General features: G+C 40.3%; 1 protein-coding gene across 2 annotated transcripts; it reads right to left on the minus strand.

Annotated features, from left to right (window-relative positions):
* Window positions 1-1,655: 1,655 nt before the first annotated feature.
* Window positions 1,656-26,572, minus strand: LOC119745569 (sorting nexin-13-like). Of its 2 annotated transcripts, none has more exons than XM_038222021.1 (24): window positions 26,431-26,572; window positions 19,234-19,346; window positions 18,620-18,728; window positions 18,081-18,170; window positions 17,505-17,626; window positions 16,718-16,836; window positions 15,996-16,106; window positions 15,730-15,902; window positions 14,925-15,072; window positions 14,128-14,237; window positions 13,027-13,086; window positions 10,723-10,813; window positions 9,986-10,191; window positions 9,246-9,350; window positions 8,560-8,730; window positions 8,041-8,158; window positions 7,179-7,426; window positions 6,332-6,442; window positions 5,776-5,919; window positions 5,583-5,639; window positions 4,873-5,018; window positions 4,270-4,338; window positions 4,009-4,121; window positions 1,656-3,914 (listed from the first exon to the last, which is right to left on the minus strand). In XM_038222021.1, exons 1-24 carry the CDS (start codon window positions 26,431-26,433, stop codon window positions 3,607-3,609), a joined length of 3,045 nt encoding a protein of 1,014 aa, XP_038077949.1. In that variant the 5' UTR covers window positions 26,434-26,572; the 3' UTR covers window positions 1,656-3,606. The 2 variants fall into 2 exon arrangements, with proteins under 2 accessions (XP_038077949.1, XP_038077947.1); XM_038222019.1 differs by having other exon boundaries at window positions 10,723-10,816.
* Window positions 26,573-26,803: the final 231 nt, after the last annotated feature.

Genomic DNA, 26,803 nt, shown 5'->3' on the forward strand with positions numbered 1-26,803 from the left:
TGTGCTTTCCTATGGTGGTGCTCAGTGGACCGTGGGCCCCCACTGGCTCCATAGGAAAGTGCACATGTAAACCAAGTGTGACGTCATTAGTACAGGGGCTTATTAGGCAATCTCTGGGTATATGAAAGCATGAAAGTAGTAAACTTAATACAAGCCATGGCAATATATAAACCTGATATATTGATAACAAATATACAAATACATCATTATGACTATACGAGTAAAATTCAGCGAAAGAATAAGTCCAGAAAATGAAAGTCCATTTTGAATGACATTTAATTCCGTGTACAAAAATATCAAAGTTACATTCTGTGAAGTATAATCAAGAATAGCATGTGTCAAGCTTGAAAGTGGTCACACGTGTATTTTGGATAAAATTATGAGAAATCAAAGTTCATTCTCCTTTTCTGTTTTGGTGACCAAAAAAAAACAAAAAAAAAACAAGCAAGTTTTAACCCTCCCAATAATCAACCAAACCCATCATCCGAACTAAAATTTTGAGGCTCTAAATCTCTGCCAACATTTTGGTTTAAACACAAATATTTCAGGAGTAAAGCCTACATTTTTCCAGTAAGTAAAAACTCGGAACCAACTAATAACACAAAGTGCCCATTAGGGGAATTTCTCTGATTGTTCAAATCGCAGATTGAAATTCAATCCGAGCTCTTTTGAAATTAAATCATGAAACTAGTAGACTATGATTCCTCACTCCGACATTTTGTTTCCCCGACTCTAGGGGGCAGCGCAAAGCGTACACAATAGCAAATTAACTTATTGCACTTTTCTTTTTTGTCATCTAATCATAAATAAAATTCATTTTAACACATACCAGTCACATTTGAGTGTCGGAAATATACTGCACTCTTGTTTCAATCACAACTTCGTTTAAAGGTAGTACATCCTTTTGCAGCTATCCAAAAAGTAACTGTCAAAATTATTGTTGACATGGTTACTTTGGTTTAAAGATAGTAATGGCACTAAAGTCCCTGTGAAATTATTCTTTCTGGCATGCTGTCATTTTGAAGAAAATGACAAGAGAAGGTCGTTTCCAAAGATGCATCTGACGATGCATTTTTGGAAATTTCCATTTAGTAATTTGTTTTTAATTCGGTGAGTGGTGCACGCAAGCGTTGACACAATGCACACACCCCGCACCGTTGCTACAATTTATCAGTTCGGTGCGTGATATCGCGTAGCTGCAATCAGCTGAATGAGAACGTGTCCCAGACGCTGATTTCGGGTGCAATTCAAAACATGACTCGGCAACTTTGCAATTGAAATCAAGATCCTAGAATATTGTTTTCTCGGAATACACAGCATTCACTGAGCTAAAACTCTATCAGGTTAGTTGTTAAGCACCCTCCTTCAGATTTTGACCGCTTTTGTTGCTTCAAACGAAAAAAAAAATTCACAAATATGATGTACTGTACTTTTAATTAGGGTTGTGGTTTAATACTTGTCACATTGTATTGGCGAGTGTAATACGTAACAAAACCCTCTTTTGGTTATGAGAGGGAAAGGCCAATGCCTCTAGTTGTATTTGTGCATCATTGCTCAAATATTTTTGCGCAAATATATGCGCTTTAATGTAAAAAACACTGTGTATATTCAAATGCGCAATGCTTTAATTTGGGAATGCGCCGAACAGTTTATCCAACGGCTAAAGTTTTCGAGAAATTACCTTGCTGTAAAAATCCCATAATGCATTGGGAATGACGCGCATCAACTACGTGTAGTCACAGTGCAGTGATTTCATATTTGCTTTGCAGTGTTTCAAAGGTGGGATGATAGTTTGGCCTTGTTTGCATAGCTAAGCTGTAAAATGATGCATAAAAATAGTAATACAGAATATGAGTTACTTTTTAAAATGCTGAAAATCGTTCCATTTTGTTCTTAAACCAAGGAAAAACAAAATTACTTCAATTGTGTAAACAAGTAACCTTGAATATGATGTTAAAGGGACTCAGTGTCTGGAGATTTAAAAAAATTTTTTAAAGGTGCAGTACATTTTTTGTTAACCGAAACTTTTCAGTGTTGACATTAATTTGTGTCTACAGCTCCATACAAATTGGCCCCCGAATTGTCTACAATACAAAAGAAATTATTTCCCCGGCCCGATTAAAAACAGAAGTGATAGAAATGCTTTTGGTCGTCTACAGAAAACATTTGGAATTGTGGACACACCGATTTAAACATTGTGCGTTACAAAATAGTTCCTCCCACAAAAAATGTGTGTCGGTACAAGAAAACATGGCTGAAAAATGTATATACATGCTGCACCACTTGATTATTGCATTTTCTCATATTTTTCATTTTTTTTATCGATCGTTCCTGTAATTAAACCCTCTCCCTTTGTTGTGGGAAAAAGTAATCAGGATTCGACACTAGAGGGCGACACTCAAATTACAAACGCTCTCACTTTCTCATTCAGAAAACTTGTCACACACAACACTCCTTTTAAAAAAAAAAAAAAAAATACTGATTTTGTTCCTAAGTAAGACTCCTTTTAAAAATTCCTGATGGAGGAACGTTCAAAAATGGTTTCAGGCTTGGTCGCTATTTCCTACACCCTTCTCGGTATAATTTTTAGAATTTTTATACAATTTTTGCCACACCACTCTTATGTACAGCTTATTTTTCAGGCCAGAATTTTTCGACTAAAAATACAAACACAACACGCAGGGCAAGAGTACTCACAAAATAAATTCCGTGAATGACATAATCTTTTTTGAAAATATTCATGATTTTTTTCAAAAAATTTAACACGTCTGGTATAAAATATATACACTCACTTTGGACAGATATGGAATTTTTTTTTTTAGAGTTCAGGAATTTGTCAAGAATTGAAAAATTTGGTATATTTTTTTTGTTCATTCTAAAGACCATTAGTTTTTCAGGAATCTGTGTCAATTTCTACTTTGCTTTTCGTCATCTTCAGAATTTCACTTTCTTTTGTTATTCATGACTCCATATAAAAGCTAGACTGGGTGTTTTATCGTAGTATTTGTGGATTTTTGTTCAGTGTCTAATTTACAAAAAGTGGTCCATTTTAAAACTCTACGACTGTTTTTTTCCCCCCAAACATTTCATCAGCTATACCTACTGCCCTCAAATTTGTTGGGATTGAGCGCCAATGCCAATGTGTCTAGTTTGAATTCAATACTAAGCTCGTATGGCTGTTCCATGCTGGACTCCCCCTCCCTCTGATGGAGAATCGATCTAAGGTTCAGTATCGGGACATACCTTCCATGCAACCCAGGAAATCAACACGCAAACTACTTGGAATACCTGTTCAATCAATCATACCTCCTCCCCCTACAAAATGTCAAGACTGTATGGCAATGTCATCGTGAGTTATATGCAAACTGGTGTGGCTGTTCTGGTGTTTACTCTCCCTCCCTCTGGGGTCACTTATTTGATTAACAGTATGAACCAACATCACTGTGTACATGATATTCAATCAGACTGGCTGTGCTATCCTTGACTCCCCCTCCCTCTGGCATCACCTGCCCTTCAGTTTGGGCAGGCTGTGTGCCGCGCCAATGCAACTGTAAAAACTTGATGCTACGCCGGCTGTTCCACTGACTCCTCCCCCTCCCTCCGGGGTCACCTTGTATCTGATCGCTCCAAGTGCCGCCTGCGCACCGCTGCGGCCGGCTGCGACATCTGCGTCTGCAGCTTGCCGCCGCTGCTGCTGCTGCCGCCGTTCTCTCTTCGCTGTCGCAACCGCGGCGACTGGCTGTGCAACTTGCGGAAGATCTCTTTGAATTTGTTGGTTCGGAAGATGATGGTCAGCAGGCCCTCCAAGACGACGTAGAGAAGACGTTTGTTCAGGACTTTATTCTGCAGCATCTGCATCAGGCGCAGCATCCCGCGCCGACTCGTGTCGTTGCCGATGAAATTCTTCAACTCGTCTGTCCCAAGCAAGGGAAAGAAAATGGGCACAATAATGATTAATCATTTGCAATTATGTTCCTGATTACAATTTCAATTTCCAGATATGATTACCTGGTATACTGCTAAAGAGTTTGACTTTAGCCGCCACCAGAGTCCGTAGTTTGTCGTTCTTGCTGCGTTCCGGCGCCGACTCGGCCAAAATACCGCCAGGCCAGAAAGATTCCCTGGGATAAAAAAAACAAAAAAACTGTTAACAGAAGATGCAATGTCAAGAAATTGCATAAACAAATTCTGAGCAAAGCAATTATCTAATTGCTGTTTACACCTGTTTTGTCTTTGCACCTGTCCATTATGTAACAAGGAATCACCCACCTGAATTGTTTGGCATAATCAGCCACTTGCTCCGGTGATGTCAACCCCTCCACACTCTCCACAATTTTGCTATGGAATGAAAACAACAGTCTTTACTTTATTGAAGTGCTTCAGAAAATCTTGCAACTCATCTAGATTCAAGTAGCTGCTTATATGTTACTTTCCAACCAGCAAGCTTGGTGGTCGAGTGGTAAGACATCTGCACTAGTAAGCAGGAGGTTGTGGGTTCGAGTCCCATCTGAAAAACTGGTGAATTTTTCTTTCTAGCCTTCAGACAGCGCTGACTATACAATGCTTAATACATTTTGTATTATGGAACAAAACCCAATATTCAATATACACATCCTTCCAAACACAAATGTCCATCGGATATCCTTTTTTTTTCAGTTGAACAAAGAAATTGACCAGAGAGAGTTTGAACCTGCGACCTCCGGGTTGCCACTCAGGTGCTCTACCAACCGAGTTATCCGGCCCTACTTGTAAGTTGGTGGTTCCTGACTATTGCTGCTCGAGGCACATCCTGCTTGTTTGTCTGTCTATCTCTTTGCCTACCTGCCTGTTGCTCGTTTGTCTGTCAGTCAGTCAACCTCTCTGTCTACCTACCTGTTAATCTTGCTCCCGAATGCTGCCTTGATGATCTGTCTGAGCAGTGTGGCCACCTGACGTCGTAACCACTGATCCTTGCTCTTCAAATCAAAGACCTCGTCCATCAGAAGCAGCATGATTCTCAGTGGAATGTTGTCGTCGTCCTGTCAGTGATTAAAAAAATTCAAAAAAGTTCAGTCACAGAATGGAGGTTTTGTGACAGACCTTAGCAAGCAGCCTGTTATTTGGTATGGTTGGGATTTCACTGAAGTACCCCTGGAGCTGACTTCACGAAACTCGTCTTAATCTTACGACTCATCTTGGGACTTAAGACGAGTCCCCGCTCTAAGATTGATCCTAGATGCATCCTTAGACCGATTTCACTCAACGCATCTTAAGCAAGACGCATCACAATTACCGACTTGATGGCCGTTTCAATGTTGTTTTAAAGGCTTGATGAAAAAAATTATATACACAAATCAACACACTGTTCATAAGATAAGACGCTCCTAGATCTGATCTTAAGTTAAGACGAGTTCAGCTGTGTTGCTAAGGAAGTTAGGACGTGTTGAACGCATCTTAAGTTTGGTGAAATCGATCCAAGGACAAGTCGTGAGATAAGATGAGCTACCCAAGCTAAGACGCATTGTTGCGTGAAAGTGAAATGGGCTCCTGGAATCACAGAATGGAGTTGGTGCAAGGGTTTAAAAAAAAACTGATCGACTCACGTCTGCCTTGATGACGTCCGAGACCCGACCAAAGTCTTCCAGATCCTCATCACGAGACTGTCAAAGAAACACCAAACAAGTATTAGCCTCTTACATAAAGACAGAGAATGAACAAGTAGCATCAAAATTAAGACAGAGATCTTTCAAATCTGGTAGCTACCAGAAATACTTTTATTTACGTTATGGGTCTCACCTTGTTGGTGAAGACTTTGTTGATGCTGTCCGTCATCTTATCGGATACCAGGTTGACACCGTCGACCAGGTTGCTGGGTACCGAGCGCACGGTGTGGGCCACGTTACGCACTCCGGTCTTGAATGGATTCACAAGGTGATCCATCTGTGTCGAGTTAGAAAGCGAATGTATTTATGACTAACAACTCTTGGTTTGTAATAAGTCGGGGGAGTGGTCTTGGATGGAGAAGGGGGGAGGTTTAAAGGGCACGTGCAATGTAATTGTTTTAATGCAATAAATGAAAATGCACATTTGTGTCCCATTTAACCTTATTTTCAATTTTCATTTTGCCATTTTAAAGGGTACTTTGGTAACATTTTGATTACTATGTTAATGCGAATTTCCGTATTCCTGAGCAAAAATGTGATGTCATTTCAGGCAGCTATTTCAGCACCAAAAATTGCCAGAATTTTGGATATTTTGCCATCGTGAGTTTTCTTTTCTTTGGTGATTTGTCCTGTCAGCACATGGCAGTAAGCTAATGAGCAAACTCTTCTCATGGACCATTTCAGTGTACCTTTCTTGCCAGCTGTCCCTTGCTTCGGTTGTACACCCCCGGTTCTAGGAAGTTACAGATGATGGCTTGAATGCCCGGGTTGCTGCTGTGCACGTCGGCATTAAGTAGCGTCTGAACAGCAAAATAAAAACAAGGTGTTATTTTTTAAGATTTTTTAAAATATTGAGAATAGCATTTGATATTAAAAAACCTAATAGACAAGCGCAACACCAAACAGCTGTTCCAAAGTTGAATCTTGACGTTTGCCTTCTACGTCTTAATGCCTAATCACTGTGAAGATCCATTGCAGCCATACATTGTATTTCAGGTGTTCTTTTGCTTTTGCGATTTTCGGGTCGGGTCGGGTCGGTTAAGCCATCTTGTGAAAACCCGAAATAAACCCCCCAAAAAAACCTGACACAGTTCGGAAATTCACGCGATGCAATAATTATTGCAGAGTTCCTGTGCCTGGTACGACCAACCTCAACCCACTGCACAAATGTGCATGTGGTTTGCGGTCTATCACACACTATCTATAATGTGTACATGTATATAGGCCCACCAGTAGGTAACATTATGAGTTGTCACCCTACCCAACGATACAATTCTTTAATGAGAGACTACAATTTTCAAGCGACGCAGTGAAAAAGCGGACACAGTTGCCCCAGCCAGATATTTGGATTATTTCGGGTCGCGTGGATTCGGGCCAGTTTTTGCTCGAATTTTTGTTGGGTCAGGTTGGTTAGGGATCAGTTTCGGTTCGGATTGGGTTTATATCTGTAACGTTTTGAGTCGGTTTGGCCTGGTCAACCAACCCGATGCACAGCATTAGTACAGATGTCTGACTTAAAAAGATTGAGCAAATTACATGTAGATAGACAGTCAGAGCCTTCCCCCTCTTGTCGATAAAACTCTTGGTGGTATTACGGATGGCTCGCTTGCTTGGTAGCGTCAGCGACGACAGACTCTCAAAGCGTTCCGTCAGACACATGTGCAGGTCGTGGAAATCGCTGAAACGTCTGAACACGTCCCATATTTCAGTCACTCCTTTGCTGTCCGTCCGCGTGACGTGGATCGCGTACACCGCGTACGGTGTGCCTTTTTCTTTGACTAGAGCTGCAAATTAAAGAAATTCAAATTTACATGAATCCGCCTTCCGTTCGCCCTCCAAAAACTTCCTTTCTGTCATTATCAAAGAGTTGAAAAACTGCATTGCATCAAAGTTTGCAGCTGGTGGCATATACGGAAAAGTCTGCAGGTTAACCCTCCTGCTATTTAAACAGTCGCAGACGGTCAAAATTTCCATCCACTTCCTCTGCTATACTTTTAACACAGGCTAGTCACCAGCAGTCAGATCATATGTCAAGCAAGCACTGTGACTAGGCTTATATTTTTATATTTCAACTGTCTCCTGCCTGAGAAATTATCTAATAAATAAATAAATAAATAAATAAATAAACCTAGTCAACAGACATGAACAGACAAAGCAGGCAAGTTGTGGGCACAGCTGGCTTATCAATTACCAACAGCCAAAGCAAAGCTGTATCAAGTTACAGCCAGTCAATCCTGCTCTATGTAGGCAGGGAGCTCTTAACCATTGAAAACAGTCACTTGATTGATTTTGACTGAAAGGACCACTTGGCACAGAATGTATGTTTGCATAGGACGGTTACTATAAAATAAAACTGACTGTATTTAGAATGTTTTCGATTTATTTGAATGATACCAACTTGAGTGTGTGATGATCGCCGTGATGTTAGGTGTGCTGTCGGGGGAAGAGTTGTTTGTTTGTAGGCCTACTTGCTCCAGTGAGCCCTGGCTGCCTATGGATGACAAATCCTCAGATGACTGCAAGCAAAAAAAAAAACCCAAAAAGTTTGATCAATTATTTCAAATTATTCAGGACTAACATCACAACACGAATATATGGGTATTGTATCTTTTGTTTAATCTATTCCTGTGGTTCTAAAAAAAATTCTAAAAAAATCAATTCACAATACAGGCTTTATGTGTGTCTACGGTACAATCTGAGCACTGACAACTGGCAGAACAGATTAAAATTGCACTCCCAATACAGATGTCGCGGTGCTGTTTATATCAAATTCCATTTCCATATAATTTTAAAACTCAGATTTTGCAGGGGCACGTTCATCAGGAAAATCAGAATTTTGGAAATTTGAAAAGTCGGATTTTCCGATTAAAATCGGAAAAGTTGCACCTCTGGGAATGAAATTGAATTTGTTTCTTACCCCAGCATTGCTGATGTCAGGCGAGGAATCCACCTGTGTCATGTCGTCGTCTCCCAACCGTCCGCTGTTGTCGTCAGGCTTCAGGAGGTCTAGCTCCTCTAAGCATTTGACGTAGTAGTTGCTCTGCTTGAAGGCTGGGAAGAACCGGTCCTGTTGCAGGATCCCATACACCTGTCGCATCAAAAAAAAACCAATCAATTAAGTCAGGAATGTATATAAGCTTGCCGATAACAGACGAGATCAGGCAAGGCAAATCGAGATGGTATGGACATGTAGTAAGAAGGGAGGAAAGCCATTGGCTAAAGAAAGCATGGAACTTGGAAAGAGTCGGTTCGAGACCACGAGGCAGGCCACGGAAGACCTAGGATGAGACACTGGCAGAAAACCTCAGACTGTCCAACCTCGCCAATGTGGATGTCAGAAATCGGACTGCGTGGAACAGGGCCATTAAGGAAAGACAACGTCTCACCCCACAACGTGGGAAAAATGGACGTTAAATGGAAGTGATGATGATGATGACGATCAGGGTTAACGACATCATGTGAACTCCAGTCATCATAATTGTTAAGCTCAGCGGTATTTAACTCTTTAATCAGTTGACTTATCTTTTTACTATGAGTAACCGTGTCAAATTAACCAGAATGCCAAGACTGGTGTTGCTATGGAAACCAGCGAGATTTACTCACCCTTCTCTGGGCTTCGTCAAACACAGTGTCTGACTGCTCGTCAGATTTGATTCTTTGGTTTGTCCTCTGGACGATTTGCTTCTCGAGTTTCACTCGGTTTGTTGCCTGAAGAAAAACAGACATGAAACAGCCATCTGATTATTGCAGATTTGTATTCGTGGAAGGGCACAAACGACTGTTCTATGTTATGTAATGATTGTCTTCTTGCTCCTGCTGAAAGAATATTAGTGCCCTCACTACCATTGTATATATGCATATTGCCCCCAAAATGACTGCACTTGCATCTTCAGCAAGATATTCTCGAAACATAACAAGCGATGTTTTGCGTATCATATCCAGACGAGCATGCGACTCATACATGTAGTTCTTCTTGTAACTAGTGCCCTCACTGCCAGTCAATATATGAATATTGCCCCCCAAACGACTGTACTTGCATCTTCAGCAAAATATTCTCGAAACATAATAAGCGCCGTTTTGCGTACCATATCCAGGCGAGCATGCGACTCATACATGTAGTTTTTCTTGTAACTAGTGCCCCCACTGCCAGTCAATATATGAATATTGCCCCCCAAATGACTGTACTAGCATCTTCAGCAAGATACTCCTGGAAAATATTAAGCGCCGCTTTGCATATCATATCCAGGCTAACATGTGACTCTTTGTTACTAGTGCCCTCACTGCTGGTCAATATACACATATCACGCCTGAACATGACTCTACGAGGGAATGACTCTACTTACATCTTCAGCGAGATACTCTTGGAAGATATTTAGCGCTGCTTTGCGTATCATGTCCAAGCTAGCGTTTTGTTCTTGTTTCTTCTTGTTGGCCGGCTGTAGACTCTGGAGGTGAATCTCTGAGAGTTGCTGCTCCGCCATGACTCGGAAGCCTTCCACCGTGTGCCAGAAGAAGACGTAAGCCTGGCCGCTAACATTCCGCATGAAATCTGACAGACAGAGGGGAAAGAGCGAATGCAAAATTTTGGAGAATTTTTTTTCTCACATGGTCATCAAAGGCAAAGCAGACAGCACCGATAAAAACAAATTTTATATAACTGACATACAGATCGTTGTCATTTGATTGGTGGAACTCACATCACGTGACGTTCGTTATTGCTGCAATTCACGCAGGGGCTCAAAAAGTCCCATTCGCCCACGGTGAATGGGATTTACTATTCAACAGTTAGGATCATTCTTGTTCCACGGTGTGCGCGTTCAGCATTGCGCATTCAGCGTTGCACGCAGCGCGTATTGTTCCAAAGAGCCAGCGCTACAGAGTTGGGTTCAAACATTTTCGTGTAGGGGTGGTTTGGAAGAGAGAAATACATTTCCCAAGTCACTCGGCTTCGCCTCATAAAAAAATGGAAAAGTCCAGATTTTACCTTGCAATAATATTCTTTCCTTTTCACTCTGAGCCACTCAATATTTGCATAATATTCCATGGTGTTATTATCACGTAAGACAATAAAATGACTTACCGATGAAATGCGATACAGCTATGTTATTAACAAGGATGATGTTGAGAGGCAAGGAATACAGACTATTGAATGCCAAGCCATCCTCTGAATTCTGCTGAAAAGTAGAAAACAAATACAAATGGGAAACAATAAGATAATTAAGAACTTGAGGCTTTGGAAAATATATTTTTATTTTTTATTGCCATTTAGTGTTGCCTTGCTTTGCGACAATTTCTCAGGAGTTGCAAACAAAAGAAAAAGAAATTTAGAAGAGAAAATTGTAAATAAGGAATTAAGTTGAAGCCGACATTGGCCTAAGAAATTCAGGTTTTTAAAGAAAAGCTTGGGTATTTTTTTGAAAGGTTTTAAACTACAACTTAGATAGCTATAAGTTCAGCATTTCTTGCAAGCAGTAACAGCTTTAATCCTAACTCCCAAGGCATTTTTGCTAGGATGCAACCTCAATCCTGCAAAACCCTCCAACTGCCTCCATGTAAAAATTGCATACAGCCTCAATCCTCCAAAATCCTCTGTTATTTCTTGAATGTGGTCCTTGGAGGGGTGACCACTGCCTCAATCCTGCAAAATCCTCCAGCAATCACTGTCAATATGTTGAGGCAGAGTCAGTGACATATTGGAAGATTTCAAGATTTCATACGGAAGATTTCAAGTATAGTTTAGGCCTAAATTTATGCAAAGCTGAGCATAAACAACACAAGGTCCGGCCCAAGACCTTGACACAGTGCATCCTCAAAAATCAGCCACACACTTTTGCCATATAGCCTCAATCCTGCCAAATACAGTGCACTTGTCTAAAGTTGTCTAGATGTGCTAGTTGGAAAGAAATTACAAGTTAGATGTTAGAAAAAGTGGAAAGGACTACTGGTACATGTGAGAAATAGAGCGGCATTCATAGTTATGCTGAATGAAATGAACAGCGTAAATGCATGACAGCATCATCTGCTTCAAACGTTGCTTATCAAGCGACCTCTAACAACAGTTATTTATAGTTAAATATAATTAGGCCAAAAAAAAATACTGCTTCCGATTACATGCCTTTCAAAAATGGGTAAGTAGGAATTTGTATTTATGCATAGACTGGTTACTGCATTTCCATCATGCCGTCTTTGGCCCTTTCAGTGAGCGGTGCGGCGGGAACCAGTCATCACTGCATTGGGCATTACGCACGTGTTTTCATATCTTCACCGCCACATCGAATTGCGAACTAGTTGTCGCGAAGTGAACTTGTAAAAACAAAAGAGGTTTCTTCTACAAAAAATAGCGAATGTAAGTAGGCAAACAAATAAATACAAGCATTTTTGACACAAAAGGGTTGTTGAGAGGTGTTTTGTGAAGACAGAAAAGACAACAGGATTTTATAAAAATTGTTTATTCATTATTATATATTTTTTTTTCGACTTGCCGATAACATTTTTAGGGTAGCGGCCTAAAAATTGGGTTGGTCGGGTAACCGGAAGCAGACATTTGGGTTTTTTTGCCTTATTAAAGTTAATAGTTGCTGTTTTCAGATAACGGCATCGACAGAGAACAAAGATAGAAACATGCTGCAGTTAATGAATCAATCACGCCACACTGTAATTTATTCTCCCAAACAGAAAAATCGCAGACAGAGAGAAAGCTAAAACAGGAAGGAAGATTTTACTTGTTAGAAAGTTTAACCTGTCAATTACAAAACAGTTAGTTGGATGAATGAAGTGAATGTCCAACAACATAAACATGAGATAGATGAGTTTCAACTTTCATGGACAGTAAGGCCCTTATGATCGGTGTTTCCTTTTCAGGTGAAGATAAAAAGGAGACATTGTCTGCCATGTCATACAATAGCTTAGCATGCCTAAGCTAGGCTGCTAATCTTAAAGGAAACATCACAATTTACGAAATGATCAAATTATCACAAAATACCTTACTGGATTGTTAGGGAATGACAGTGTAAAGCATCCTGTAAAATCGTGGCTCCTGGTGTGCTGACATCTTCAAGAAAAATGGTATTTTTCCAACGCTGGTCGGCTGACCAGCGTTGGAAATTGATACAAAAATTCCACTCTTTTTGAAAATGACAGAATTACCAGAATTATCAAGATGCTTGAGACTGTTATTCACTTACAGTCAGGTACAGGTATTTCATAGTAATTTGGTAGGTTTTGTTTTTGATTGTGCAAATGTTGTACATAACCTTTGAATTCATGTCATATTTGCCAGCGGTCTAATTGTTTTGAGAATGTTTTATTAATTAATGAGCGTAGATATACATGTTAATATCGAGACGATTAGAAATACAAAAATATCCCTCCACCGCGGTCCAACCTGTGATAGCGTGTTGCTAGCGTCACCCTGACCAGGCCTCTCGGAATCAACTAGGTCTTTCTGTGGTCGCCATAGCAACAAAAGGAGACAAAAAGTAGGAGACGACATGAAAGGTATAACTACATGTGTTCACAATCTGTTTTATCAAAAGCCATTCTACTAAAGATTTGCCTGTCTAACGAAAACCTTGTAAAAAGTACGGTCATTAAATGAATTTTTAAAGCAAGTTCATACTACCTTACAAAAATACGCAGACAAAATTGATTTTTCAATGAAAACCCCAACTAGTCGTGCATTCTTTAGTACAAATTCCAGGTAAAAATGTATAAAGATAAAATGTTTTGCATGAGCAAATATGAGGCGATCAAGCTAAATGAGTTCTTGTCGACCCTGGTCATTTTTTTTACAGATTTGAAAAGAGCACAATCTCAGCATTACTGCTGTGAAAACCGCATGCTGATACCATCTTTAGTTCAAAAACTATGAAAGTCGGAACACCAAGAGATGTGATGAAGTGATGTGATGAAGTGGCCCTATTTTGGCCAGAATCTCCAAATGAAAATTCCCAACAAACGACTCATTTAGCTTGATCGCATCACAAATGATGTTCTGAAAGGGCAGAAGAAATGAGCAAAGTCTAAAATTGTCTAAAAGGCGAGATAAAGTGAAGCAAATTGGTCAGATGAAAGTGAATGTTGGAGTATGACGACCAGTATTGACAACATGAAATTCCTTTCCCTTTCAAATTCACCAAAAAAAAAAAACCCGAAAAAAAGGGAAACAATCTCCAGCATTTCCATCCATGAACCTGTAACACAGGTCAAAAAGATCTCATTATTTTTAAGATGCTAAATAACAGGGCATGATGGGTAACGGGGCATGATGGGTAACAGGGCATGATGGGTAACAGGGAATTATGGGTAACAGGGAATTATGGGTAACAGGGAGTTATGGGTAACAGAGAATTATGGGTAAAAGGGAGTTATGGGTAACAGAGAATTATGGGTAACAGGGAATTATGAGAATAACAGGGCATGACGGGTAGTTAACAGGGAATCATGGGTATTTATGTACAGTGGTGCATTATGGGTACAGTCTTACCGCTTCTTCGGCAGTGTCGATGTCTTCTCCGGCTAAGATCCTTGCGATTGTCTCATTGCACGTCTGCTTCAAATACTGTAAACTGTTCAGCTGCTGTTTGGAATCCGACTCTGAAATCATGAATACATCTCATTTGCATTATCTGCACTAATGGCGTACTTATCGTGAAGCGTACACCTGATCCACATTTACCATAGACACTGAAGTTTTCAAACCCTGTAGTTAATACAAGTGCTACCAAATGTGGTTCAATAGTACATTTCTATATTTGTCAGGCAATTTGAAACTGATATTTACAAGATCATTCATTTAAGGCCAAAAAAAAAAGTCTCCGGTTTCTGGTATGGAGCTTACCCAAAAAGTGGTGCGGCGACGCGGCTTTTTTTTTTTTTTTTTTACCTGATTTTTTTGCTTCAAATGTTGGCTGATGACTGCAAATGGTGCCTGACTAAACTTAATGCAAATATATGGGAGTCCAGAGAGGCCACATAAAGCTTGTTCTTGACCATAACCCAATCTAAAAACACATTAAAATTGTGCAGCAGCAGGATTCCAGTCAAACCAGTGAGTTTGGCGGTTTTTAGACATCATCTTTCATTGAAAAAAAACCTTTTTCATTTTGCCGACGCGCATGGCTACGGCGACGCGCGCGCATACCAGAAACCGGAGACTTTTTGGGGGGGGCCTAATCTACACTTTGGGAAGGATTTTTTAAAGATCGGATCACGTAAAAGGTCACATGATCACATTTCACCATGGCCAATAGAGGGCGCTATGAGACAATTTTTACAACTTACCATCCTTGTAAGATCTGTTAGCGTCTCGGGATCGCTGTTTATGAATCTCACTCTCCAGGATCTCAATGACCGCATCCAGCTCCTCGATGCTGCAACACATCTTGATGACTGTCAGAAAAGCCTCCGTCGTCACCGGTATGTCGCCACACTAAAAACAGACCAGGGAGAATGGAAAAGCAGCATGGTTACCAACTGAAATTAAGATACACATGAAGTGTTTTAGTCAAGTCAAGTCCGTCACAAGTCCTCACAAGTCCATCACAAGTCCATCACAAGTCCTAATAAGTCCATCACAAGTCCCATAAGTCCTTTGGCAGTCCTCACAAGTCCATCACAAGTCCATCACAAGTCCATCACAAGTCCTCACAAGTCCATCTAAAGTCCTCACAACTCCATTTCAAGTCCTCATAAGTTCTTCGCCAGTCCTCATAACTCCATCACAAGTCCTCATAAGTCCTTCACCAGTCCTTTTAAGTCCATCACAAGTCCTCATAAGTCATTCACAGTCCTCATAACTCCATCACAAGTCCTCATAAGTCCTTTGCCAGTCCTCATAAGTCCATCACAAGTCCTCAATTCACCAGCCCTCATAAGTCCTTCGCCAGTCCTCATAACTCCATCACATGTCCTCTTAAGTCCTTCGCCAGTCCTCATAACTCCATCACAAGTCCTCATAAGTCCTTCGCCAGTCCTCATAACTCCATCACAAGTCCTCATAATTCCTCCGTCAATCCTCATAACTCCTCCTTACCAGCTCAACATAACATTTTTGATCACAATTAATTTTTTTCCTGGTGATACTTACAAACCAAATAATCGTCTGATTGATATAATCCGGATCGGTCACCATCTCAATCAGCGGTCTGATGCCCTCGCAGACGATGATTTCACGCATCAGTAACCGGAATGGCTTACACCTGAAATCGGTGTTTGGTACTAGTAGGAATAGTAGGATCTCACTGATGCTCTGAAGATATTCTGTAGAGAAATAACAAATGCAACTTTTTTAAAAGCTCACAAATTGCAAAAGAGAAATGCCTTTTCAAATTTCATTTGAATGAAATCCCATACCTTGTTCTTTTCCCTCATCCATGCTGATCAGTTCCCGGCATACATCGTTCTCAACTTCCACCTCAAAGTCAAAGAAGATGGACTCTAGACTCGGAAGTGGCTCTGAGGGGTCTGGAAAATAATCAGCCAAAATAACAAAATATTCAACGACAGAAGGATTAACACTTTTAATGGAAGTGTACTTGTAAAGATTATACACCCTGTTAAACTATTTTGCGCTCACTCTAGTTAGGCCAAAAAAAAAAGTTTCCGGTTTCTGGTATGCGCGCGCGTCGGCAAAATGAAAAAGTTTTTTTTTCAATGAAAGATGATGTCTCAAAACCGCCAAACTCACTGGTTTGACTGAAATCCTGCTACTGCACTATTTTAACATGTTTTTAGATGCGATTATGATCGAGAATAACCTTTATGTGGCCTCTCTGGACTCCCATATATTTGCACTAAGTTTAGTCAGGCACCATTTGCAGTCATTAGCCGACATTTGAAGCAAAAAAGTCAGGTAAAAAAAAAAAAAAAGCCGCGTCGCCGCACCACTTTTTGGAAAAGCTCCATACCAAAAACCGGAGACTTATTTTTTTTTGGCCTTAGGAGCAAGGTGGGAAAACTGCTTGTGCAAATCATAAAGACATCTTGTTATAAAAACAAAGGGAACACAAAGAGATTTAGACGTAGGTAAATCTAGCCCACAACTGCTCCAGCAAATACTTTGGATTCCTGCTTACCTTTAGGCAGTGACATCTTCTTCACTTTGTCCTGGGCCTTGCGAAACATCCGTACATGAGTGGCAAAGTCGTCCACCATGGTCCGGGTAAAAAAGTGGACCCAGTCGACCTCTTTGGATCTGTGATTTGCAAAAACATCGAAGTCATCCATAACACATTTCATTAACCCTCCTGCTATCTGAACAGCCACAAACAGTCAAAGAAATCAATCATCTCCCCTGCCATGCCTTTTACACATGCTAGTCACCAACAGTCTGATCAGTAAGATTTGAGGCTTTGCATGGTGGAGATACTAAATAATAAAAGAGTTGCGGAAACACCATGTGCGAATAATTTCTCAACTAAGAGAATGGTTCTGAAAAGAACCAGAGGTATAAACTCGACGTTCCGGTCAGTATGCTCTGACCGTCTTCAGGAGAATGCCTAAACTCTAAGAAACAGTCAGATCATATTTCAAGCAAGCACTGTGACTAGTCAAATTCAGTCAACAGACAAAAACAGGCAAGTGGTCAGCACAGCTGGCATATCAATCACCTACAGTCAAAGCATACCGGTAGCTGCAACAAGATACACAAACAGTCACAGCCAGTCAATCCTGCTTTATGTAGGCTGGGAGCTCTTAATGGTTAAAAACAGTCACTTGATTGATATTGACTGACAGGACAACTTTGCACAGAATGTATGTTTGAATATGAGGGTTAAAAAAAAAATCACCTTATCCAAATTAAAAATGAATTCAAACTTTCAGACGTAGGAAAACCACTAAAATCGTGAAGTACTTGCTTACTTTGTGGCAAAGTTGATGATGCAGCTCTGTAGGCACTGCCTGACCTCGTACAAGAACTGTCCCTCGTCGCTGAGTTGGTGATACCAAGGGTGGATGTAATCACGGAAACCAAGATATAAGACCTGAAACAGTCCATTACAAAAAACGTTTCCTTAGTTGGTTTTAACTCTAACTTTCCCAAATCCTCCAAAATCCTCTTTGCAAAATGGAGGATTTTGCAGGATAGAGGCTATATGGCAAAAACGTGTGGCTGACTTTGGAGGATGCACTGTGTCTTAGGCCGGACCTTGTGTTGTTTATGCTCAGCCGTGCATAAATTTAGACCTAGATTATACTTGAAATCCTCCGCACTGCTCCAGGATGTCACTGGCTCTGCCTCAACATATTGACAGTGATTGCTGGAGGATTTTGCAGGATTGAGGCAGTGGTCACCCCTCCAAGGGCCACAATCAAGAAATAACGAGTGATTTGGAGGACTGAGGCTGTATGTTATTTTTACATGGAGGCAGTTGGAGGATTTTGCAGGATTGAGGTTACATCCTACCAAAAATGATTTCCAATGTTCACTGTGTTTACCTCTTGTAATTGACCATCAATTATCTTGGCTCCCGTTAGTCGTTTATCGCTCTTGTACGTTGTAGGGGTTTGTTGCAACTTTTCAACGATCTTAAACAAGAGGAAGCAGAACAGAACCAATGTCAGTGTTTCCACAAAAAAATTGCAAACAAAGATGAAAACTTAAAAAAAGTCCAGCAAATGGTTTTGCAAAAATTACAGCTTTGCCTACTGATAGAATTTTACATGTGAATGATGCAACATGGGTTTAACCTTTAACGTCAAGGGCAAAGATCAATATTAACATATGTACATCATTTGAGAAAAGATTTTTGTAGAACCATAATTCAGCGGGCATTTTTACTAGAATACAGGGTGCGACAAAGAGAAAGTGAAACAGAAAGGTAGCTTTTTCAAAATTTCTGGATTTCAACTTGAAAACTTCCCCATGATGTGTGCCGAGGTTATTTTACTTCTCGTCTTAGAATGGAAGGAAGGAAAATGTGGGCGGGGCAAGGAAAGACAGGGAGGAAAGATTGAGAAACCGGCCGTCATCTCACCATTGCTACGCCTATCGTCTTGTTTTCCAGCTTCAAGTTGGGCGTGATTCTATCGAGGGCCACCTCGCTTTCCCTCTTAGAAAAGATGGTATACAGAATAGTCACACCGCTGCAATAAAATAACACACTGCATGAAACACATCCACGGTTGATCAATACTTAAAAGCAAACTTAGAATGTGTCAAAGTTTTGTTGTAATACGTTGTAAATTTAGTTGGCAACAATTACTTTGCTCACAAATCAAGAAATGTTTTTTCGGTTTTGAGTCTCAAGTATTGGTCAACTTAAAAAACAGAATGTCATAATAATAATAATAATATTGTTGTGGTTATATAGCGCTTTAAAGCAAAGGTCTCAAAGCGCTTTATAATTATTACCCCTGTTCATCAGGTCATGAGACTGGTTTTTGCAGCAGCTTGAGATCAGCGCATTCTGGTCTCTATGTTCCAAGTACACATTTATGCTCGTAGGTGGAGAGAGCAATTGTAGTAAAGTGTCTTGCCCAAGAACACAAGCACAATGTTCCCGTCAGGGTTCAAACCACAGTACCATAGCAAGTGAGTCGAACACCGTACCCAATGGACCACTGTGTTCGAAGCAATATATTTTCTTACCCTCCAAAGAAAGCCACGACGTAGAAGACAAGCAGAAATGGCGACAGGACCCCGAAGGTGGTTAGAAACAGCACTACGGCCAGAACGACCCACGACATGGTGCCGACCTCACCCTGCAGAAACAAATAAAACACATTGAAGCACACTGCATTATAACAAGCTGACATAGGGTACCAGACTCAAAAATTGAAACAGAAAAATAAAACACACTGAAGCACACTGCATTATAACAAGCTGACATAGGGTACCAGACTCAAAAATTGAAACACATTTTGTACCATGGCTTTCAAAGAAGCCAATAGGTACATGTACACACATGTACATGTACAGTACCACAGTACATCATAAAAGGTACATAAACATGTACACATATATTTAATAACACGGTCAACTGTGTTTATGCATACAACTGTGTTTAATACCTGCGCGCAGCGCCGCAATGCTTTATCTGCCCAATATTAATACCTTGACCCTGGATATTTTCATGGCTGTGATGTATCGTACCCCTTCCGATCTAATCTCACACATGACCGCACTGGAAGCAAATGCCTCCAGATAAATTAATTTCCCCGCGACGTGTCGCCCTGGCTTACTGCATCGTGTGTGTGTTGTTTCCTTGTTACAATGTATAATGCAGGGGAATTTAATCAAAACATGGTCATTGTATGGATACATGCACAGTGTGTGCACTCAATGTTCTGACGAATATGTACATGTACATACATGCAGTTGCAACCAGTACATTTATTAACTGCCATAGACCCCAGTGATAAATATGCCAACCTCTGAAATTCAGGAAAGATACTCGCAACTCTTGAAGGTGTTTGAGACATGCATCAAATTAAAGCTCATTTCGTCATCTTTCATTTCCTGTTCAATTTTTGGGGGGATAAAATTCCATCCAAAGATGATCACCACTAAAAAGTACATGCGGCTCCGTTGCAAATTAGAGCAATTTTAGGGCCCAATTTCATCGGAATTTCACAGAAGTACGAGCTCACAGTCCTGTGTATGGCTTCCATGTTTCTTTCTTACAAACCCTCAAATTCATGAACCACAAAATACATGTACTCTTATTAGCCACAAAAAAAAAACCAAAATGAGGGCATGCAAATTGTGATTTGGCCGGCGTATGCAATTTCAGGCCTATTTACTGGCCAGCAACTATATCAACAGAACATAAACATAAACACAGTCACACAATACAAAATACAAGTTTGCACAAAATGTATGTTTGCAGAGGAGGGTTATTAATGCTTGAATTAATGGGTCTGTATACATTGTACATGTACATGTACACCAGTGCTACACTGTACATGTGTAAACAACTGAATGAATGTACATGATGTATGTCTAGACTATGCAAATACACTTTGTTTTACCAAGCAATATATTTTCATACTGGCAAAACCACGACCAACATGTACTGGTAGGCGTCTTCTTTCTACACTCTTGTTTGCTTTGACACCCTACATGTAGGCCGCCTTCTTATCTGCCGTTGTAATCCAACTGGTCTCAAACAAAAATATGCTTAAAGGTATATTAATGTCTTGCTGGTGCAAAACGTCGGACACTTTGACGCGATGAAATGGATGCTTTAACACCTTTGGATAGGTAGAGAAATGCATTGTCATTTTTCTTCCTGATCTGGGCAGGATATTATTTTTTGCATTTTCCTTCCCTTTACAATGTACATGTAGGTAAACAAAACAGCTCTTGTGGTTTTGACTGTTTCTCAAAATGGATTTAAAGGGAATATACATCATTTGCTTTGGCTGTAATTTTCAGAAATGGATGGAATTGGGGGGTTGGAAATATATAGCAAATATAGTTACACTGACTCTTTTGAGGTTTTGGGTTCGAAAATGCTATAAAAACCAAGAAAAACAATCATTTTCCTGTAGTCTGGTTCCCTGACTCCATTTAAGAAGAAACAGAGCAGTTTACATATATTGGGGAATTGTAAGGTCAGGGAACCAGTCTAGCTGGCTTGTACCCGTTCATAGGTGTGTAATTGATTGCAAACAAGTGCGATGGTCAACTGGGGCCAGTATTTGAGAAAAAAAAAAGTTTTTTCCACCGCTGATCGGCCAAACAGCGTTGGAAATTGATACAAAAGTACCAATTTTTCTTGAAAACGACAGTATACCAGGTGCCATGATTTTACAGGATGCTTTACACTGTCATTCACTAACAGTCCAGCAAGGTACGGTACATGTATTTCAAAATGATGTGGTAGTTTTATTTTTTGATGTTTGCAAATGTTGTATTTTCCCTTTAAACCCGGATTTGTTCACATTTGGTTTGAATTGCACTGGATATGCAGAACCAACCTTAAAATAATTAAGCCTTCCACATTTTGTATAAAACACAGGCTAAAGACAACTGTAACTTCCCCCAAATTGCTCCATGGTCTCTGACTGCAATTGCAAACGCTTGCTTGCGGTCTTCTTGATATATGAATAGCCTGCTCATATTTGAGTTATCAGAGAGTTCCCATCCATTTTTGTTTTCAACATTACAGCTCTGGAGTGTTTTTGTAAAGGCCCAGTGGTCACTGAATCCTGCAAACTGTACCCAGTCATTGGGAGGGCATTTCATGCAGCACCTCACTCGTCACTTTTTGTTGGCATAACTGTGAGCTGGATGGGAACTTCTGGATATACCGATATTCGGTTTGAAAAAATTAGGATAACCGGATTTCAAATCTCTGGTTTCTCCCACCACTACTAACAGCTGAACTTTGCAACACTTCAACTCATTACCGCTGGGTTTCTGAGATAACACAAAGACCCACCTTGGCACAAGTATATTCAATGTAAACATGTAATTTTCTTTACTTAGCGTAATGAACGAAAGGTTTGCAGAAACACCATGTGGGAGTAATTTTTTCAACTAAGAGGATGGTTCTGAAAATATATGCAGATCTTTACACTGTACTGCACAACAACCCAAGCTCACGCCCGTAAAATTGATTTTTTTTCCTGCAAGACCAATCCAATTATTGCTCATTTCTGCAACTTTTATTCATTACAGCGGTCCGGGAAGGGGGGGGGGGGGACCTGCAGGGACATATTGGTAATTAGCTCCCCAGCCCTGTCAACATAAAGCTTTTAAGACTGTGGCTCATGATTAAATCTCCGTGCACCACACGGTGTGAAATGGACGCCACGGGGCGTAACGGACAAATGAATTCGGTGCGGAAGCCTGCAAGCGGATACACAGAGTAACGTTTTTGAATGTACATGTAAACACACTTTGGCTGATATGTACTGTAGCATGCTTCCGTGAATACGTCCAATGTATACTACGGTATATTTACCACAAAAAAAATAAATTAAATGTTGGTATTCATGTACATGTGTAATGATTCCGACTATACGTGTACATGTACTTAACCAGGCTTTTGTTAGTGTGTACACGTATACAATTTCAACTTAAGCAACGGAACGCCATGACGCCAGGATAAATTTGAACAATTGAATTGAGCATACAATGTGCAGTTAGGCATGCAGTACATAAACGCAGGACTTGTTTCCTGTTGAAGCCAATGTGTAAAGAATGATGCACAATACAGGCGGACCTAAAAATGTTTTATGACGTGGAAGCACATCTGTGGCTCATAAAAAAAAATCAAAGCAAAACTGATTCACTTGCCTATGTACATGTATGCATACAAGACAGTGTACACATTTTGACTTGGGGGGGGGGGGGGATTACTGTTAATTCTATTAGCTAAGGTTAATTCTATTAGCTTACCAACAACACTAGTACGTAAGATTAGATTCTGTACAATACGCAGCCACGCTCATTTACGTACTGGTACGTGAGCATGCTTTTACTGCGCAACACCAGTAGTTCTCCATGTACCCTTACCAGCAGTTCTGTGGAACTGCTCTACCCAAGGGTGGATCAAAGAGGGGTGGTTGGGGTGGCTTTCCACCCTTTCCGCCCCCACCCCCATGACTGACAAAATTTTTAATAGGAAAAAATCACAAAGTTTGCTTCAGTTCCCTGAAATCCCCTAGGTGAGTAATCACTCAAAACTGAACATCTTTGTTCATTGTTTCTGGCTATATTACAGATGTATTTGTGTTGAAAGCAATGCCTCCTCCCCCCCCCCCTCCCCCCCTCAACACCCCAGCCACCCCTTTACGAAATCCTGGGTCCGCTACAGCCACCCGCATAGCCCATGCAAACAGAAACCCACAAGAAATGTGAATACACTTTACAAAATAAGCACAATACCTTTTCAGCAATGTTACATAAAGTTCAATTTTCCTGCTAGTAACAGGAGAAATTACACGACAGTTCCATCACTGAATTGTCCCAACCCACGTAGAATTCGATCCCACGAGCAGTCCATAATTAAATCAGTTCCTCGTCTATTCCTGTTTCAATCCAATTTATTACTATTCTAACAAGTGCAGTAGCTTGCACATTGACTAATCACATTCGGATAGTGTATCATAATGGGTCTGATTTCGTGGCTGCTTTGAAGCTGAAAATAGCTGCTCACAAATTGATATTCTGAGAAATTAAATTTGACGGCATTCATAACAATATTCTAGATACACCTACATGCATTAAAAAAATGTATTATGAGAAAAAAATAAAACAGCTGATATGCAAAAAATTTTAGGCTAGAAACCTTGTTTTGCTCAAGACATATTTTCTTTACTAAGTGAATTTTTGTGATTGGCAAATCCAGGCCTAGGTTTTGTTTGGCCATTGGTGGATGGGGGGGGGGGGGGGCAATGGGTGCCATTCCCCCCCCCCCCCACACACACACAAATGTGTATTTGCCTGCAATTGGGGACCCTCTATTGTCCCTCTTTTGTTTGTACTTTTTAAAAAGACCTCCCCTATGTTTTGTACACATCGCCAAATTGGGGACCTTTCGGGAATTGGGGACCCTATTGTCCTCTATTGTTCAATGTCCCCTAATGCAGAAACAAACTCACACACACCAATTGTTTGTTGGGGTTTTTTTGGTCTTAAATTTTCAGGAAATAAAGTAAACCACTGGGTATCTCTCTCGCAAGCTATCAGTTACTTTTAAATTTAATATCACAATGTGGAAGTAGCGTACGATACTACTTAATAATCCCTTCCCCTTTTTGAAAAAAAAAAATACTTGAGCCCCCCCCCCCCCCCCGGGAAAATTTGGTGTTGGATCTGCCCTTATTATGCCAAATTTTACAGAGTTTCAAAGCACAACACTCTCCTAAGCAAAGAAAACTGTGGGAACCAGTCACAATCATATACAAGTAATACAACCCATGATAGCTTGCCTGGTACCCTGTTATTGCTAAGCAGATTGTTGCCATGCTTAACTGATTTTTATGCTGTGATGCTCAATGTCGTTGGCCTCTGAACACATCCACGGAATCATTGATTGAAACAGCAACTGTCCAAACATAAACATACTGCATGACCGGTGAAATCACTGTCCATGATACATTGTACAAATGTCAATAAAAAGCGTTTAAACACTGTCTCAAGGCTGCCCTCTAAAACTATGTACACTACATGTCCTTTGTATCCATTATAGAGGGATTTAAAGATTAAAATCAATCTGTCAGTTAAAGGGAAGATACAACATTTGCAAAAATCAACAAGCGAAATGATCAAGTTATCACGAAATAATTTACTGGATTGTTAGGGAATGACAGTCTAAAGCATCCTGGTGTTTCAAAAAATAGTATTTTTCCAATGCTGGTCGGCCGACCAGCGTTGGAGAAAACTGGCTTTTTTTCAAAACCTGCTCCTACTTTTTCATATTTAGTTATTCCGCATTTTCTTTGCAATTGATTACACACCTGTGAAGGGGTTTAAGCCTGCTAGACTGATTCTCTGACCTTAAAATTCCCCAAAGTCTATAAATTGCTGTGTTTCATCTTGAGTGGGGTCTGGGAACCAGACTACAAGGACATGATTGGTTTTCTTGGTTGTTCCAGCACCTACAAGCCCAAAACGTGAAACAAGTGATTTTAACAATATTTGCTATAGCAAATGCTAGAGCGTCAAGCATCGTCGGCGCGCGAATACGTTCGAATTGAACTTGCGATGGTCTCCCAGACTAATCCCCGCCCCAAATAACTTTGGATCATTCGAAATACGCAGTGGATGGTCCAGGAACCAGTCTAGATCTCCCCCAACTCTCCTTCTCTGGCCGTTACACTTTGAAGAAGTACTTGTGCACAGAGCCCATGGTGAAAATTGGGATAGTTTGCTCAAAACCTTTACAAAAATTGACCAACTCAGCTGTGGAATTTTTGTTCCTGATGTTAGCAATAAAATGCAACAGGATTTTTCTGATGTTTAATTGAGAACAGTGTTGGAACTTCTCCCCCTAACTTTTATCACGCATCGCTTGATTGCTTATGACTAACGTCCAGCTTCAAACTTGCAGAATGCAGGTCAGTCTAAACACACTCACATGACTGATAACAATGAATCATCATTGATCAAACAAATTAACAACACACGTTCAAGTATAGTGAGTAAAAAGAGAGAAAAACATATTTTTACTGTCGTGAAGACATCTTTTCCTGAACACGCGTTGCTAGACGCGAGCGCATTTTGGATAAATCGCTAATGACTTGGAAACGCAAAAGTTTTGATTGACAATGATTGACGTACATGCTGTGCTCAGCAATGCATGTTCTTTTTGCCCTGTGATTTATGTGAACAAGATGGCGCATATTACCGTGAAAAGTGCTTATTGCAAATTTTAGAATTTGTGCACGTTAATTTTCCTATTCAACTTCAAGTTAAATATTCAACTTGAAGGGTTCAAGAAGCACGCTACTAGGGCAGGGGTGAGCTCACTACTCAGGCTCTATAAAAAAAAACATCTCAATTTTAACTACTTATTTTGTAAGACATGTAAGATGTAGACATTCACCGACATCATTTTCACAACTGAAATATTTACTTATCATGTCGATAAGTCAAACCATGAAAAAAAGGACACTGACACTGACACTTGACAGACAAACTTTAAATCAGTGAAAAATGACGAACTTCGTGAACACGATGAATGCAATTCGCATACGGCATTAGTTTTTGCAACGGCATTCATTCGAAAAACAGAAACTGCAAAACATTTCTGGGTAAAGTGCCATTTCAATCCACAAACCACCTTGTCAACAAACATAAAAAACCGGCTCTTGACCCTGGAATATCACTTACCATTTTCTGTTTACAGCAAGACACAAATCATCACAACAAATAACTGACTTTTCGGTGGAAATATTTGATACCGCGACGACATACACAGCACAGCTCCGACATCACCTCCCATTTACTTTCTGAAAATAGTTGACCTTTCAAGTTGACCCAAAAAACCTCATCAGATTCCCACTGGTACTTTTCCATATAATAAAGGAAATTGCTCAAGTACACCGGGCACCAGGTTCACAGACTACACGCGTTTTAGCGCCCAATTGTGCTCCAAACGACTTTTTATGATAATTGCAATGTGCACATTTTGGGCTATGTTTGGGCTACTTCGATCCGGGACTCCCTAAATAAGTATTATTTTTTACTACGAATGCATAGGACA

The sequence above is a fragment of the Patiria miniata genome, unplaced genomic scaffold (genome assembly GCF_015706575.1).
Source record: "Patiria miniata isolate m_02_andy unplaced genomic scaffold, ASM1570657v1 HiC_scaffold_7, whole genome shotgun sequence".
NCBI lineage: Eukaryota > Metazoa > Echinodermata > Asteroidea > Valvatida > Asterinidae > Patiria > Patiria miniata.

What these genes read in the sequence shown, in the direction of transcription:
- LOC119745569 (XM_038222019.1), bottom strand. An exon ending in AGACGATAGGCGTAGCAATG is followed by an intron (nt 18,171 to 18,619) that starts GTGAGATGACGG and finishes CTCTTGTTTAAG; the next exon opens with ATCGTTGAAAAGTTGCAACA. An exon ending in TTGACGAAGCCCAGAGAAGG is followed by an intron (nt 8,731 to 9,245) that starts GTGAGTAAATCT and finishes TTGATGCGACAG; the next exon opens with GTGTATGGGATCCTGCAACA.